The sequence below is a fragment of the Triticum urartu genome, chromosome 3A, assembly GCF_056163025.1.
Source record: "Triticum urartu cultivar PI428250 chromosome 3A, HENAU_Tu73, whole genome shotgun sequence".
Taxonomy (NCBI): domain Eukaryota; kingdom Viridiplantae; phylum Streptophyta; class Magnoliopsida; order Poales; family Poaceae; genus Triticum; species Triticum urartu.
In genome coordinates, this window is record NC_141875.1 from 50,160,731 (window position 1) to 50,175,835 (window position 15,105).

At 43.4% G+C, this 15,105-nt stretch overlaps 1 protein-coding gene across 1 annotated transcript; it reads right to left on the reverse strand.

The window, feature by feature from the left end:
* Positions 1–6,935: 6,935 nt before the first annotated feature.
* LOC125547886 (uncharacterized) lies at positions 6,936–11,330 on the reverse strand. The gene is made up of 13 exons (XM_048711629.2): positions 10,885–11,330; positions 10,686–10,783; positions 10,512–10,598; positions 10,273–10,420; positions 9,913–10,185; positions 9,565–9,707; positions 9,288–9,479; positions 9,116–9,206; positions 8,902–9,031; positions 8,225–8,332; positions 8,052–8,136; positions 7,635–7,705; positions 6,936–7,300 (listed from the first exon to the last, which is right to left on the reverse strand). The coding sequence occupies exons 1-12, from the start codon at positions 11,068–11,070 to the stop codon at positions 7,669–7,671; spliced, it is 1,578 nt and encodes a 525-aa protein (XP_048567586.1). The 5' UTR covers positions 11,071–11,330; the 3' UTR covers positions 6,936–7,300; positions 7,635–7,668.
* Positions 11,331–15,105: the final 3,775 nt, after the last annotated feature.

Sequence of the window (15,105 nt, forward strand, 5' to 3'; positions counted from 1 at the left end):
ATTATAAAATATTTTTTTGATTGTCAAGTGCGACATCTAAATATCTTCTATCACTCTCACAGGATGTTGCAAGTGGACTGGTTGAAACACCACGTTGAAGAGAATTCAAGGACGTGTTATGGACTTCTACTTGATCGACTAATTGCCTTTTATAATAAATAAAAACTTCAATAGACCTTTGGCTTAAGTATTTCTTAAGTACGACCAGTACTGTTTATTGTTGCGATATTGGTGTGAGTTATGACTTTTAAAAGCTTGGCCACTCTCTAGTGTGATGTGGTTGGATAAAAACATGTTTTCATATTGTTTGCAAAGAAGAAATAAGTTCATGTTTCTTTGCACATATCACCCGATATTTTTGTCTGTTTCTGGTCCGAGCCCGTTCTGAATCCACTCTGAATCCATAGTCCGATATAATCCGCATTCGAACCCGCATCCGATCAATATCTGCTCTGCTCCGAATCCAACAAAAAAATATGGTAAAGGCATTATCCGATCCGATCCGATCCGTTTACATCCCTATCGGGGAACCCCCCAGGTGCAACCAGGGCCCATCTGCTTCCTTTTGGCCCATAAAAAATCATCGTAAAGTTTCGTGCCATTTGGACTCTGTTTGATATTGATTTCCTGCGATGGAAAAGACAGAAACTGGCACTGGGCACTATGTCAATAGGTTAGTACCAAAAAATGATATAAATGACTATAAAATGATTATAAAATATCCAAGATTGATAATAAAATAGCATGGAACAATCAAAAATTATAGATACGTTGGAGACATATCACCCCGTTGGCCGACCTCCCCCGCCATCCGCACCGGCCGTCCTCCACCGAGAGGTACTCCTCCTCCCTCCTCCCTCCTCCTCCCTAGTTAATTTTGAACCCTAGCTAGTTGAAAATTTTAGGTTAAATCTTAGAATAATGTAGTAGGCTATGATCTTAGGTGTTTAATTTTAGAATCATGTAGTATGAACCCTAGCTAGTTATCATGTTCGGAATGTAGGTTTTTAATTAGGTGTAGTTAATATAATTTAGGTATTTTAGGTGTTTAATCTTAGAATAATGTAGTATGAACCCTAGTTATGATTGAACCATGTTCAACATGTCACATTTGTTGTTATTTTTTTAGTTAAAGCAATTATTCTCGCATCAACATCGACAATGCCTATCCCGCATCCTCGTCGTCGACTCGGAGGAGGAGGCCTGCTTGATTAGAGGGGCCATGTCCGGGACTGGGCTCCGCCGGGCTGGTACTGGGAGGTGCTACCTTCGGGGGGCGCAGCTTGGTGAGGAGCCAGCCCGTCGTTGACCCGAACCTTCTTTGGTGGCGGTCGCGTGGGCCAGTGACGGTGCGGAGGCTTGAGGACCCCGCGGAGGTGGTACGTCACCGTGTCAGCGAGGAGGACGAGCACGTTCGTCGCTACATGGTTGCGTTGGAGGGCAGGTTCTTCAAGGATCTCACTGGAGCTATGATCCAGTGATGGTTCCTTCTCTTTGGGTGTCCACTGCCCGCGCCGATACCCGTCGTTCGCTAGGGTTTTAGCTGTATTAGTGTTGTTATATGTATGATTTTTTTACTATTACGACATTCGTGCATCTTTTGCATAAATTCTTCTAAAACTCAACTACATTGCTAACTACGAAGTTATTACTATGTTTTTCAATAGAAAATCCCGAAGGATTGTGTGTGTCATTTGATGTTTTCGAATGGTCGCCTTGATGTTATGAACTTTCGGCCAGGTCATCCTACGCATCACTGTTGTTCATACCGGATTTCTAAAACCGATGAAGACATGACAATCAAAGATTGGAAAATGTATGGTCAATCGTAGGGAGCTACTTGGAAGCAACATTTTGCGAAGGGCAAGAATTGGAGACATGATGACCTCCATTCTCCATAATAGAGAGTCAGGGCCTATCTTGTTTTATGCTATTTTACCTTAGAGAGGGTATTTAGGTCCTAGCTAATACTCATGATCATGCGCTAAGAATAATTAAGTAGGGTTGGTTAGATGACTATGATGGTGATGAGTATGACTTGTTATTATGATAATGAGTAGAAGTTGTATGATCGATGATGATGAGTAGGACTTGTTATTATGATACCAATGATGAGTATTTATTATTATGATCGATGATGCATGATGCTAAGTTGTTATATGAGCATGATGAGTTATTATATATATCAGTAGGTGAAATGAACATGGATTAGATTCAAGTGGAGGCAACATGTGATGCACATCGAAAGTACTACTGATCCAAACTAGATCAAGTTTGGATTAGTAGTACTTTTGACATGCACCACATGTTGCCTCCACTTGAATCTACTCCACGTTCATTTCATCCACTGTTATATATAATAACTAATCATGGTCATACAATCATATGATGAAAGTACTGTCTATAAAACCACAACGAAAATAAGCTATATTTTCAAAAATACAGGAAAAGTTAGCAGGAGCGCTTTTCAAAAGAAACGTTGCTACTACTTACTGTTATCAGTAGCGCTTTTCAAGAAAAACGCTACTGCTAACTAGGTACAGCAGTAGCGCTCGCTTTCCAACGCTACTACTAACAGTTAGTTGTAGCGCCTTAGTAGTAGCGCTTGTACAAGCACTACTACTAGCTACAAAACAAGCGCTACTACTAGGGTTTTCCCTAGTAGTGTTTGGGGGTGATGTAGACTACCAAACATGCCCTTATTGTCCAAACCACTCCACAAATCCGTTCATACATAATGATGGTGTTGCGGTGCAGGGCTCTCTCACCATGTCGGTTCTCGACTTAGTGGACCGGGTTGGCGACTCCTAGGTTAGTTTCGTCTTGGGCCACACTGAGTGGACCATGTGGCGTTATACGGAGACTCCAGAAGACTTGACGTGCAAGCCAAATGTATCGGTATCATGGAGTACTCTACCTCCACCGACGTAGTTGACTAGGATCTGTAACCCTAGGACTCCTTGTATGTTTATAAGTCAGGGGTTGGGCTCGTCGGTAGACAGATTAAAATCCCTTGGTCTTCATATGTACTTTGTATACACCTAGATCGCAATACGAACAGGAGTAGGATATTATCTTCACCGTGAGAGTTTGAGCCTACGTAAAACATTGCCACTTGTTACCATCCAGCCCAATCTCCTAGCCACGATACCCTACCGAGGGATCTCCCGGATTTAGCTCCGACATACAGCCTGCCTGTGATGCAGCGAGTAACAGGGGACTCTTAGAGGCGGTCGTCGGAGTCGAAGGAGGCGGCCAGTATGAAAACATGTTCACTCCCATGTATGATCTCGTGCTATGTTTTTCCATTTTTGTTAGGTTTATTTGGATCGTTTTTCTATTGTTCTGTTTTTCTATTGTTCTGACTAAGTTTATTTGGATAAGATTCACATTATTTTCAGGATTTTTTGTCGTATGGCACACATCATGCTTCTTTCGGACCATTTAAAATCCTACTCGCTCTGTTTGGTTGCTAGCTTCTTCTACATGTGTGTTCTAGTCATAGTTCATTTGGATGGTTGCCTAAAATACGGTATGCATGTGTAACATTCCAAATTTTTAATTTGGAATGTTATACATAGATCATTCATGCATATCATATTTTATTGCATTTTGTTTTGCGAACCTAAAAATCCTAAGCAACTCAAGTACCCACGAAGAGAGTTGGGCATTTCATGATTTTCATATTTGAATTTTTATCAAATATTGAAATGGGGATCATTTTTTGTTTTAATTATTTTTCTTTTCGAAAATATTTCATATTAAAATATATGAGAGGAGATAACATGACTTCTCCAAAATAAATGAAATATTGGAGGAAAAATATTAGAATTAAATAAATAATTTTATTTGGATTTTATTGCTATTTTATTTGAATTAGAAAATATGCATTTTTAGGTCAAGAAAATGTTTACTTTGTTCTAAATATTCTATTTAGACAGTGAAAATTCATTTCGGTATTTTTAGATTTTAATTTTATTTTTTAGGATTTTTCCGGCGAAATCTGTTTAAAAAAAAGTCAACGCACGACTGGGCCGAAGGCCCAGCCGAGCCAGGCCGGCCCGCATCGCGCCACCGCCTCCGCCGTCGTGCCTGAGTCTTGCTGGGACACGGGCGAGCTGCCCGGGAGTCCTCCCGAGGCCGAGCCCCCCCCCCCTCCTTAAATAGCGTCGCCCGCATCCCCCTGGACCCCCAAGTCGCTGCCGCCACCGCCCCTCGCCGCAGCGCCGCCGCCGCCGCAAACCCCGCCACCTCGCGCCGCCGCACGCCGCTGCTGCTGCCGAGCCGCGCCGCCGAGAACGCCGCGCCTCGCCGAGCCGCGCCGCCCGCGCAAGCCCATCGGAGCCGCCGCCGTTCGCCGGATCTCGCCGGAATCCAACGCCCGGTTTTTTTCTGTTTAGGTAAAACCGATCGGTTTTTAAAAAAACCCTGAATGTGTTTTTTTATTTTGTTCGGTTCGGTTTTCTTGGTTCTGTTATTTAGCAGACGTTCGTCCGTTCATTCGTTTTAATGAATGTTGTTCGTCCGTTAACCGCAGACAGTGAACGTTCGTTCGTTAGCCTGTTCGTCTCGTTTTATTTTCCAGGGTTTTTCCGTGATTATTTTCAATCGTTATTTCTGCCCTGATCTTAGTTTTAGTTTATCTTTTCGCTCGTTTATCCAAATCGGGTGAAACAAGAGTCCAGACCTTCGTCTCGAAGCCCTTTTTCTGTCTAACCAACTTGAACAAGGTTTTGACAAATTTAAAATTTGTTTTCAAGCAGATTTGTTTTCGAAGTTCTTTTGACCGTAGTTTCAGTTCGGTAGCTCCGATTCGATTGATTCTTTTTCCAGATCGAATCTCTTCAGTTGAGTTTTCAGATTCGATCTTCTTATTCGATATTTACCCGTGCATCTTTGCTTGAGTGCTTATGTATGCTATTGTTTGTTTGCGATAGAATTCCTGAAGTGCGCAGCGTGCTACTACGAGTCACTAGGTTTTGCGGATTATCGGCAAGGCAAGTAACACTTCGATCATATCCCTTTTACCTAGTTTTTATGCATTAGTTTCAACTCCTCAAACATTGCATGAGTAGGATCTCTTAACTTATGGGTTTGGGAGGTAGATGATGAGGTAGAACCTATTACCCTTTTATTATCAAACCCTGGGAGTTACTTCTGTGTTATGCTACTTATTGCCATGCTATGCTCGTAGACGTGGATTGGGTTTGAGGGTATCCATGACAGATGTGAGATTATTAATTAATGGTTTACTTAAGGTGGCTACTTAAACACACATCTAGGTGGATTGGTCGCGGGCACGTGGGGATATACCAGTGATGTCCTTTTTGGTTTGCCACCCAGGCTCAAAGGGATCATAAGATTATTCATGCTGAAAACTTCCGTGTGCAGTCACAAGCTATTATGGGCTCTAGCATAGTTGAGTAAGTTGTGGGAAACCTTTCCATGATGGGCTAGCAGATGTAGGGGATTGTAGGTGTACCGGCCTATCTATCGGTTAAGGGGACCTCTTCGGAAAGACTGTGTCTCGGTCATCTGTTTCTCAAACACCATGCAGTGCGAGAAATACAACGAAGGAGATCGGGTCTTGTGCGGAAAAGTGCACAAACCTCTGCAGAGTGTACAAACTAATCATGGTTAGCCGTGTCCTCGGTTATGGACATCTTGAGTATCTGGTTCTTGGATTATCATGTGGATCTCATCACTCTAAGTTAATTTGTTGGGATGTTAATTATTTTTAATTGGGATTAAGATGGGGATTTACCATTCTCAATGTTTTTCAACAAACTTTTTAGTTAAATAAAATATATTACTTTGTTGTAGGGAAAAATTGGCTTTTCGCAAAAACATTATAACCATAGAGCCTCCACCAGCCATATATGCATGTAGTAATAGCATTTACTTGTTCATTGCTCTATTGTGTTATCTTGCCAGCATATTCAATGTGTTGACCCGTTTCGGGCTGCAACATATCATGTTGCAGACTTTTCAGACAAAGGGTAAGGTGCGCTAGGTCGTTTGTCATGCACTCAACTATGCCGTTGGAGTTGATGGACTCACTTTATCTTTCAAGTCTTCCGCTGTTATCTTATTTAGATAGCCTTAAGGCATATTTATTGTAATAAGTTCTCTTTTGAGACATTCGATGTAATAAGTGTGTGATTGCTACTCTGTTATAAATCCTTCAAGTACTGTGTGTATCAGCATTACCGATCCAGGGATGACACTTATGCACAGAGACTTGATCCATTCGGGTCGGGTCGCTACAGCATGGCACGGGAATATGGTGAAACCACTTCCCGTCAACGCTTCTCATACGTTGGAGGCCCAAGGGACAGCCTGACGGTCTATGAGGAAGCCATGATGGTGATGCGGATTGTTTTATTTTTCTTTTTCTTTTTCTTTTTTGCTACATGGATGGGGAGGAGATAGGCTCTGATACAATGTGAAAATCATATAAGCGTTCCTACACTCTGAAGAGAGAGCTACACCTAATCTCCAAGGCGTTTAGGTTTTATACGCTTCCAAACAAAAGCATGTAGTAAGTATCGTGCGGCTAAAAGTTCATGTGTGTTACCCAACGATATCCAACAGATCCCAAATTACAAAGGGAAGCTATAATACAGTTTTAAAGGCCTGGTTTCAAGTAATCTGCTAGAGTTACCCTAGTACTAGTGGCATCTACATCTAAGATTCTGGTTTATGAAGTTACTAGATACTATTGCAAAGCAGGGCTCCCCTAGGCAGTTGTGCGGGATTGTACTGGTTTGTGCTCAAGTATACAGTTCCATTAAGTTTGAATCGAATGGTGAGACCGAGTGCGACCAAACCACAAACTGTGGAAGAAGGCGATCAGCATTTCTAGATGGGTCTGAAGCTACATCACCATAGAATGAAAAAGCGACATAAGCAGGTGAAGACCGAATTCAGGCAACTTAAGTGGGGGAATCCTAGCCATGCTAGATGCATAACCACCACCTGAGATACAGGTGAATTGGATTTCTTGCTATATGCAAGCTACAGAACAATTGGTTATACAACCAACATAAGCGACCATGTGACAACATTCAAACCTCCCGAGTTAGTTCACAACATTCAAACCATACTTTGTCCATGGTTCACAAAAACCTCCCAAGTTTCCATCTGGACAAAACATAACCCTAGGATTCGAATGTTGTGACTGCATCTTCAGGTAGTTGTTGCTTCTTCTGCCATTGCGTAACTTCCCTACCGCAAAAGGTTGTCAGCCCGCAACTTGGATCACACGCAACGCCAGGACGCTAGCATACCACCACCTCACCTGCCAACACAAAACATTCAGCAATGGGCCATTAGCCATTTTTTCCAAACTTTACCAAAAATCACTCTTAAGTTGCAACATATGAAAAATCACAAGAAAATCCATGCATGTATTTACTGGGTAAAACTTTACAAGGGTAACTTCTATCAACCATCTACTTACACCGGGGGTTTTTTCCATAATTTTTCAAGTTTTCAAAATTGTGTTACATATACCCGGCTTCTAAAATATTGCTCTGATGATGGTACATAACACATTTCAGTATCAGTTGTATACAAATATGGTATGCCGTTGGATCTGGGAACAATGAGCAGCAAAAGGATTAAATAAATACCTTCAAACCACTGAAACAAAAGTTCAGTAGGTCATCATGCCTGGGTATGACTCTTGCACTGAAGTTGGGACCTACATTAACCAGTTACAACAGGACCTAAGTTAGATGCCAACGGATAAACATACTAGTGCATGGAGATCAGGAGAAACAGGGCTAACTAAGGATCATGCATTAGATATATTGTTAGCCAAGTTGCCAAATCATGATAGCACTGTACAACAATCAAAAATTTCTAGCGGATCTAAAGCGTTGGTGACCTGCTAGTACTTAAACACCAAATATACTATCTTCATAAAGGAAACAACATCTAAATACTACTCCCTCTGTAAATAAATATAAGAGTGTTTAGATCACTGAAATAGTGATCTAAATGCTCTTATATTTCTTTACGGAGGGAGTATATGATAAACTCCTTACCTTGGGGCCAAATGATCTCCAATTACTTTTTCTTCTTCCTCAGTGAACATAAACCACTTGTCATTGTTCCCTGTTGTGTCAAACTCTGATACAAACATGATATTGGTAGTCACTAACTGCATAAATATACATGAGTAACATGAAAGCTTATTGCATAATAACTTCAGATGAACCTTGGCGCATTATTGAGGTCTTCTTGTAATAACCATCAAACTTCCAGTATGCAACCCCTTTGTCTTTCCTGACAGGCTTTGTCCTAAGTAGATCTCCCAGCTTCTCATCTAATATCACCACGGTTGAGGTAATAGAAGGCAATTAGTACCGCACAGCTAGCTCAGCGCCTTAACACATTACAGAATAAGATAAGCAAACAGTGTAGGGGATATAACTTCACACCATGCTGAGAAGTGTTATGCTTGAAATGGAGCCTGAGGCTGAGAATGTTCTTTAGTTACTTCACATTCAGAAAAAGACACATGGCTACATGCAACTAAGAGGCTTGGGAACAGCATACATGTTTTTTCATTCTGTTGAGCTTTAGAAAAATATTACCATGAATAATGCAGGTTTAACACTGAATTAACAAAACAGAAAGTGAATACACGCATAAAGGAGTATAAATGAATAGGCAACATTTGTAATTTGTCAAATACAAATTCAAGCTAAAGCTTGAAAGAGAGGTGCAGAAAGATACATTTGACAAAACTGCAAAACCAAGTACAGTATAAAAAGATATACTTATTTAATAAAACTGCAAAACATCAAGCATGTGGAGAGCTAACGAAGTTCAGAAAGCTAAAACAAATATAATACGAAAAGATGTAGATATATCAATTCATAATGTTCAGACCATCTACTGCTGCCTCCTTGTCTTCATTTAACTCCTTAATTTGAGAAATGAGACTCTTAATTTCTTCTCCTTTTCTCAGAAACATTGATTTATCCATCTCATTCTTTAGTCTTTCTTTAAGCTCTTTTTCCTGTAAAACCAGAGAAACCTGTTGTTTAGTACTCCAAAACTAAGTGAGTGGACGAAAAGAAAGGAGGTTGCCTGAGCTCTCAACCTTTTCCTTCGCAGCACGGATTTTTTCTCTTGCAGCAATCTTTCTCTCAGTGGCACCTTCATCTTGTTTGACAATCAAGCCCCTTAATGTTCTGAACAAAATCAAAATATAATTAATATAGGAGTAAAATAGCCAAGTGAACTACTACAGAAATACAGTAGGCAGTACTTACGCAGTAGAAAGGGTCTCATCACACAGAAAATTCAGCACATGGAGCTTTAAAGAAGGGCTCAACTTTTTATATCCTGATACCCCTTGGTTTAAACAGTCAAGAGGTAGTTCCTTCGAGATAACTGTGGATTCACTAATATATCTGCCAGTCTCAGTTATCCAAGCATCCCCATCTCTTGAATAGTCCAAAGGGCTATGAACGAAATAACCTCACTTAGTCATTTAATAATCAGATTTAAACAAAACTACAAAGAAACATCAATTCAGAATGGACGTACTTCTCTCCTCTGTCTTCTTGGAGGACAGACAGCAAACTAATGTGAAGATCAGCAACAACTGAAGGCACCACTCGGCCTTTACGGCTTCCTCCAGTTATGACTTGAAGAACTTTTTCAGGCTGTCCCTTCTTTATTTGAAACACCTGAGCAAAAAATCATTTTCTACATCATTCCATTTACACGACAAATTATATTCCAGCAGACACAAGATGACAGATCAACATGTGGAACCGTGGAAACAATAACCCATTTTCTAAAGACATACGGCATGAAAGCAATGCAATACAAACATAGTATCAAGAAAGTAAAAGCTGAAAGATTATCATTATTACTTGGTTGCATGAGTACCTCAGCAAATGTGCGGCAGAATTCATAAAACTGAATCGCAGACCCAACATCGTCGGCCTCCAGCTTGGCCCCTACAACATTAGTGACCAGAGTACCTTTGGGTAGCTCAGTTTTGGTCTTGAGCACATCAGTGCTCTCATCAGAAGCGCCCTTCTTCAGCTTCTTGTTGGCAGGAGATAAAGGAAATGCATTGAGATCAGTCCCTACATTCTCATCCCCATCAACCACTATTCCATCGGCATCATCATCTGTCCCTAGGGCCCTCTTTTGTTCCTAACAAAGGGGCCAGCAAAACAGAATCAGCAATAATGAACAACAATTACAATGTAAAACAGAGAATCACCAAACAAAGAAATGGACCTTCTTGATCTTCACGGGGAGCGAGGTCAGCGTCTGTGCAGCGGCCACCATGTCCGAGCCCTGTTTCAGCAGCTCATGGACGGAAGAGTGCCCTGTCGCCTTGGCGGCATGGGCCAGTATCCCTGTGGGAGTCTCCCCTTTCTTCTTTCTGTCAGACAAAACCAAGCTAAGTAAGAAATACACCTACTAAGCTAGAAATCCCATAATAAACGTGCATCAGCTTGGCTCTTGGGTGTAACCTGCAGAAGCTGCAGTTGCAGATGCCCCTGCATTTGGGGCAGGCCCAGCGCGCCTTCTTGGCCGCCTTCTTCGCGTCCTCGCCATACCTAAACAAGCCAAAGAAGAAAACCCAGATCAGACCAAGACGGAGACGACGATCGATTGAATCCGTGAAAGAAATCCATCCATTTTACCTGTTGGACAGGCACGTGTGGCAGAAGTGGGTTGAGCAGGGCCCCTTCCCCCCGGGCTGCTTGCAAGCCACCGCAAAGTCCGTTGTTTTCTGACGGCACTGCGAGCGCATAACGGGAAAACCAATCAGCCAGCCAAATCCGGCCCCCAGAACAGAGTGACCCGCGGGAGGGACGGTTGCAGATCCGGAACGGCGCTCACCTGGTGGCAGGTCTTGCCGTTCTCCGGGTCGTAGATCCGGCCGCCGACGGCGCGGATTCCGGGGCACGGGTTGCGCTTCCTCGGAGCCGCTTTCTTGGCCTCCTTCTCAACCTCCACCTCCGTCTGCGCCGGCACGGGCACGGCCACGCTCTTCGCGCCGCCGACGGCGCCCTTCTTCCTCCCCATGGAGACGGACGCGGTCGAGGAAAGGGGGGCAGAGGCGGATTGGAATGCGGAAATCGGAAGCTCGGGAGGCTGTGAGAGAAGGAAGGTGTTGGATTGGGGGTGATAAATTTCTTGGGGGCGGAAGGGTCAGATCAATCAATCAATCCGCCGCGCCCGGAACCCGGAGAGGCCGAGAGAGGGGAAGCGGGACGGGCGTGGTGGTGGGAAGCGAAGTGGGATGCCGTTCCCCCAGCCAGTGTGTTGCCCCGCAAATTTTGAAATTTCGCTTCTCGCCGTTGCCCATTCTCTACCGCCACCGGAGGGGGGCCTCGTTTCGCTCAAAAGCGAAGGAAAAACATTTTAAAAAATAGGGAACCTTTCCCGGGTTCAAAACAATGGGGCAAATTTTACTTTATTATTACTTCCTCCGTTTCTTTTTAGTCCGCATATAAAATTTAGTCAAAGCCAAACTTTGTAAAATTTGACTAACTTTGTAGAAAAAAAATATCAACATCCGCAATACTAAAGCTATGTGGTATGAACACTAATTTGCATGATGCATCTAATAATATTAATTTCATTCTGTGAATCTTGATATACTTTTTTTCTATAAACTTGGTCAAAGTTGACAAAGTTTGACATTGACCAGATTTTATATGTAGACTACCAAAAAAACAGAGAGAATACTTCTGAAATGGGTGTCGATACATCCGTATCTAAACGAATCTAAAACAATTAATTCGGGACGGAGGGAGCGTGTAATTTCTATGTATGAAGAAAGAGACTAAATATTCTTAATGGCGTAATAACATTCTAATTGTACTTTTTCTTGTGACTTGACCATATTCATTTGGATTTATGTGTTTTCTATCCCTATGGATCAAACATCAACGCTTTTGCAAAATTATGAGTTTTTCAACCATCTACCTTGCGGAGGCATCCCTATCCTATCATGTGTTTCTTTCGTTCCTACGTTTTTAGGATCCTGCAAATCAAAGAGGCCTTAAGAGTGTGTTTGGTTAGTAACTAATTTGGTGAACAGGTGATTGGTACAATATGATTTCCCGTAGCACAAACACATACGGTTCCGCATGTCCTCCGATGGCATCTTCCATCACGAGTCTTCATCTCGGCACTCACTTTCAATCAAGGTTGTCAGAATCGTGATTTTAAATCGAATCGGAGCTCCGATGGTAGGATCGTAAATCGTCGAACTTAACTATTAGGATCGTAGAAACGTAGATTCTGTGAACTAAAATCGGAGAATCGGAGAGGTCTGTTTGGATCATAAAGTCGTAGAATCTTACAACAGAATCGTGATTTCTGACAACCTTGCTCCCAATCTCTCCCCGGGACTGCGGATCACCTCGCATTGGTCCTCATCGGGGCTTACATCATCTTGGAGGAAGGCAGAATACATTGACACGTGAGCTACACAAAAATGACAATTTTCAGATTTTGAAAACATGAACAGTGCATGTAATGTTCGCTAAAGAAAACAAATTGTTCTCGGTTTTTGTGTAGTTCATGTAACAATGTATTTTCTCATACAAATTTACACATGTGTAGTACAAATCCATCTTTCTGCAAAAAAAATACAAATCCATCTTACAATGTGTAAAAAAAGAAGAGTCCTAAAACTATTCAAGTGGTGTTAAGTTAGTCTTAATACTATGAAAATCCACGCTCGAGTCCTGAAAGTTTGCTAAGTGTGCCACACGTAGTCTTATCCGTGTTGCACCATCTTTCACTTGCAGTGGTGGCAGGTTGATTACTTTCATGTGGTGACATTTTGCACAAAAACCTCAAAACGTCATCTGTGCTATTTTTGCGGCACTCCACTTTACACAAAATCTGCCCACATGTCGTCTAGCCATCAACCTAATCAAGTCATCCATCTCATTTCTTGTTTTTCTATTCCTATAAATCTAACATCAATTGTCGGTGTCAAAACCGGCGGATCTCGGGTAGGGGGTCCCAAACTGTGCGTCAAGGCCGGATGGTAACAGGAGACAAGGGACACGATGTTTTTACCCAGGTTTGGGCCCTCTCGATGGAGGTAATACCCTACTCCTGCTTCATTAATATTGATGATATGGGCAGTACAAGAGTAGATCTACCACGAGATCAAGGAGACTAAACCCTAGAAGCTAGCCTATGGTATGATTGTTGTATATGGAGTTGATGTCGTACGGACTACAACCCTTCGGTTTATATAGACACCGGATAGGGTTAGGGTTACACAGAGTCGGTTACAATGGTAGGAGATCTTGAATATCCGCATCGCCAAGCTTGCCTTCCACGCCAAGGAAAGTCCCATCCGGACACGTGACGAAGTCTTCAATCTTGTATCTTCATAGTCCTGGAGTCCGGCTGAAGGTATAGTCCGGCTACCCGAACACCCTCTAATCCAGGACTCCCTCAGTAGCCCCTGAACCAGGCTTCAATGACGACGAGTTCGGCGCGCAGATTGTCTTCGGTATTGCAAGGCGTGTTCCTCCTCCAAGTCCTTCATAGAAGATTCTAAACACCAAGAGTAGTGTCCGGCTCTGCAAAATAAGTTTCCACATATTGCCATAGAGAGATAATATTAACACAAATCAAATCTGCTGACGTATTCCGCAGTGCGTCATCACACTACGGCCAAGTCCTTTACTCGAATCGTTTTTACTTTTCCACCTCAACACGTTTTGCGAGGCGGTTTCCTTGGCACGTCTTGTCAAAGCAGAGATCGTGTACCCCCTTTTACGGGATTCTCATCAATACGGACGTGGGTAACCCAACCGCGCCTGTTAGCATGTTTCCTCGATTAAAGACGAGTCTCGAACGGTTACGGGGAGGGCTCTTGGTATTCAACCTCTTATAAAGAGACCAAGGCCTTACTCCTTTTTTCAATCTCAAGCGAGTTCGCCGGTCGCCTCGAGTTCCAACACCCTAGGCTCCAGATTCCAGGCGCTTCGGACCTTCGACAATGTCCGGTTCTGACCTTCAAGGCCGATGGACGCCCTCCTCCATCACGGAGGAGGACGTACTAAAGTTGAGGGAGGCTAAGTTCCTGACCGGCGAAATTTCGCATAGGTTGCCTGCTCAAGGGCAGGTCATTCCCAGTCCCCAGCCCGGTGAGAGCGTGGTGTTCATGTCTCACTTCCTTCGGGGGTTGGGCTTCCCAATGGATCCCTTTGTGAGGGGACTGCTGTTTTATTACGGGCTGGAATTCCATGACTTAGCTCCGGAGTCCATCCTCCATATCTCCTCGTTTATTGTCGTGTGTGAAGCATTCCTCCGTGTTACCCCTCATTTCGGATTATGGCTCAAGACCTTCAAAGTGGAGCCGAAGATGATCAAGGGACGGCACGCAGAGTGCGGAGGCGCTGTTATAAGCAAAAATGATGATGCTCCATGGCCCGAGGGCTCTTTTCAAGAGGAGCTAGGCTTGTGGCAACGAGAGTGGTTTTATATCACCGCTCCCCGGAGCACCAAGTGGGTGGCGCCTCCTGCCTTTCGCTCGGGTCCCCCACCACGGCTAGCGTCATGGGTCAACAGGGGGTTAGATTGGGGTTTGCCCAAAGACGTGCCCTTGTTACAGGGCCGCATTAAGGATCTCTTGGAAGGAGACCTCAGCCTGGTCAAGGTGACGCAGGTCATGTTGATTCGCCGAATATTGCCTGGCAAACGTCGCTCCCTTCGCCTGTGGGAGTTTAATCCAGAGGGACCGCGAGCTCTCCAGAATTTCATGGGCGCAACGCCCGCGGAGATGTATAAATTGTTCTTCGGATCACAAGAGATGTGTCCGGATTTAACCGAGGACGCATGCCTAAGCTGCAATCGCCCGGATACTCAAGTAAGCAACCTTGTGCCCGGACCTTCTATCCGTATAATTGTCATAAACTTGCCCCTAAAAGAGCCGTCCTTTTAAACAGGAGTGGATAGCGAAGGCAAAGCTGATCAGGTGTCCGTCTCCCCTTCCCGAAACCAGGCCGGATCCCGTGCTGGTCAGGATGCTGGAGATAATGCCTTTGGAGGGAAGCAAGGGGGAGGACAAGGAAACTATGGCCT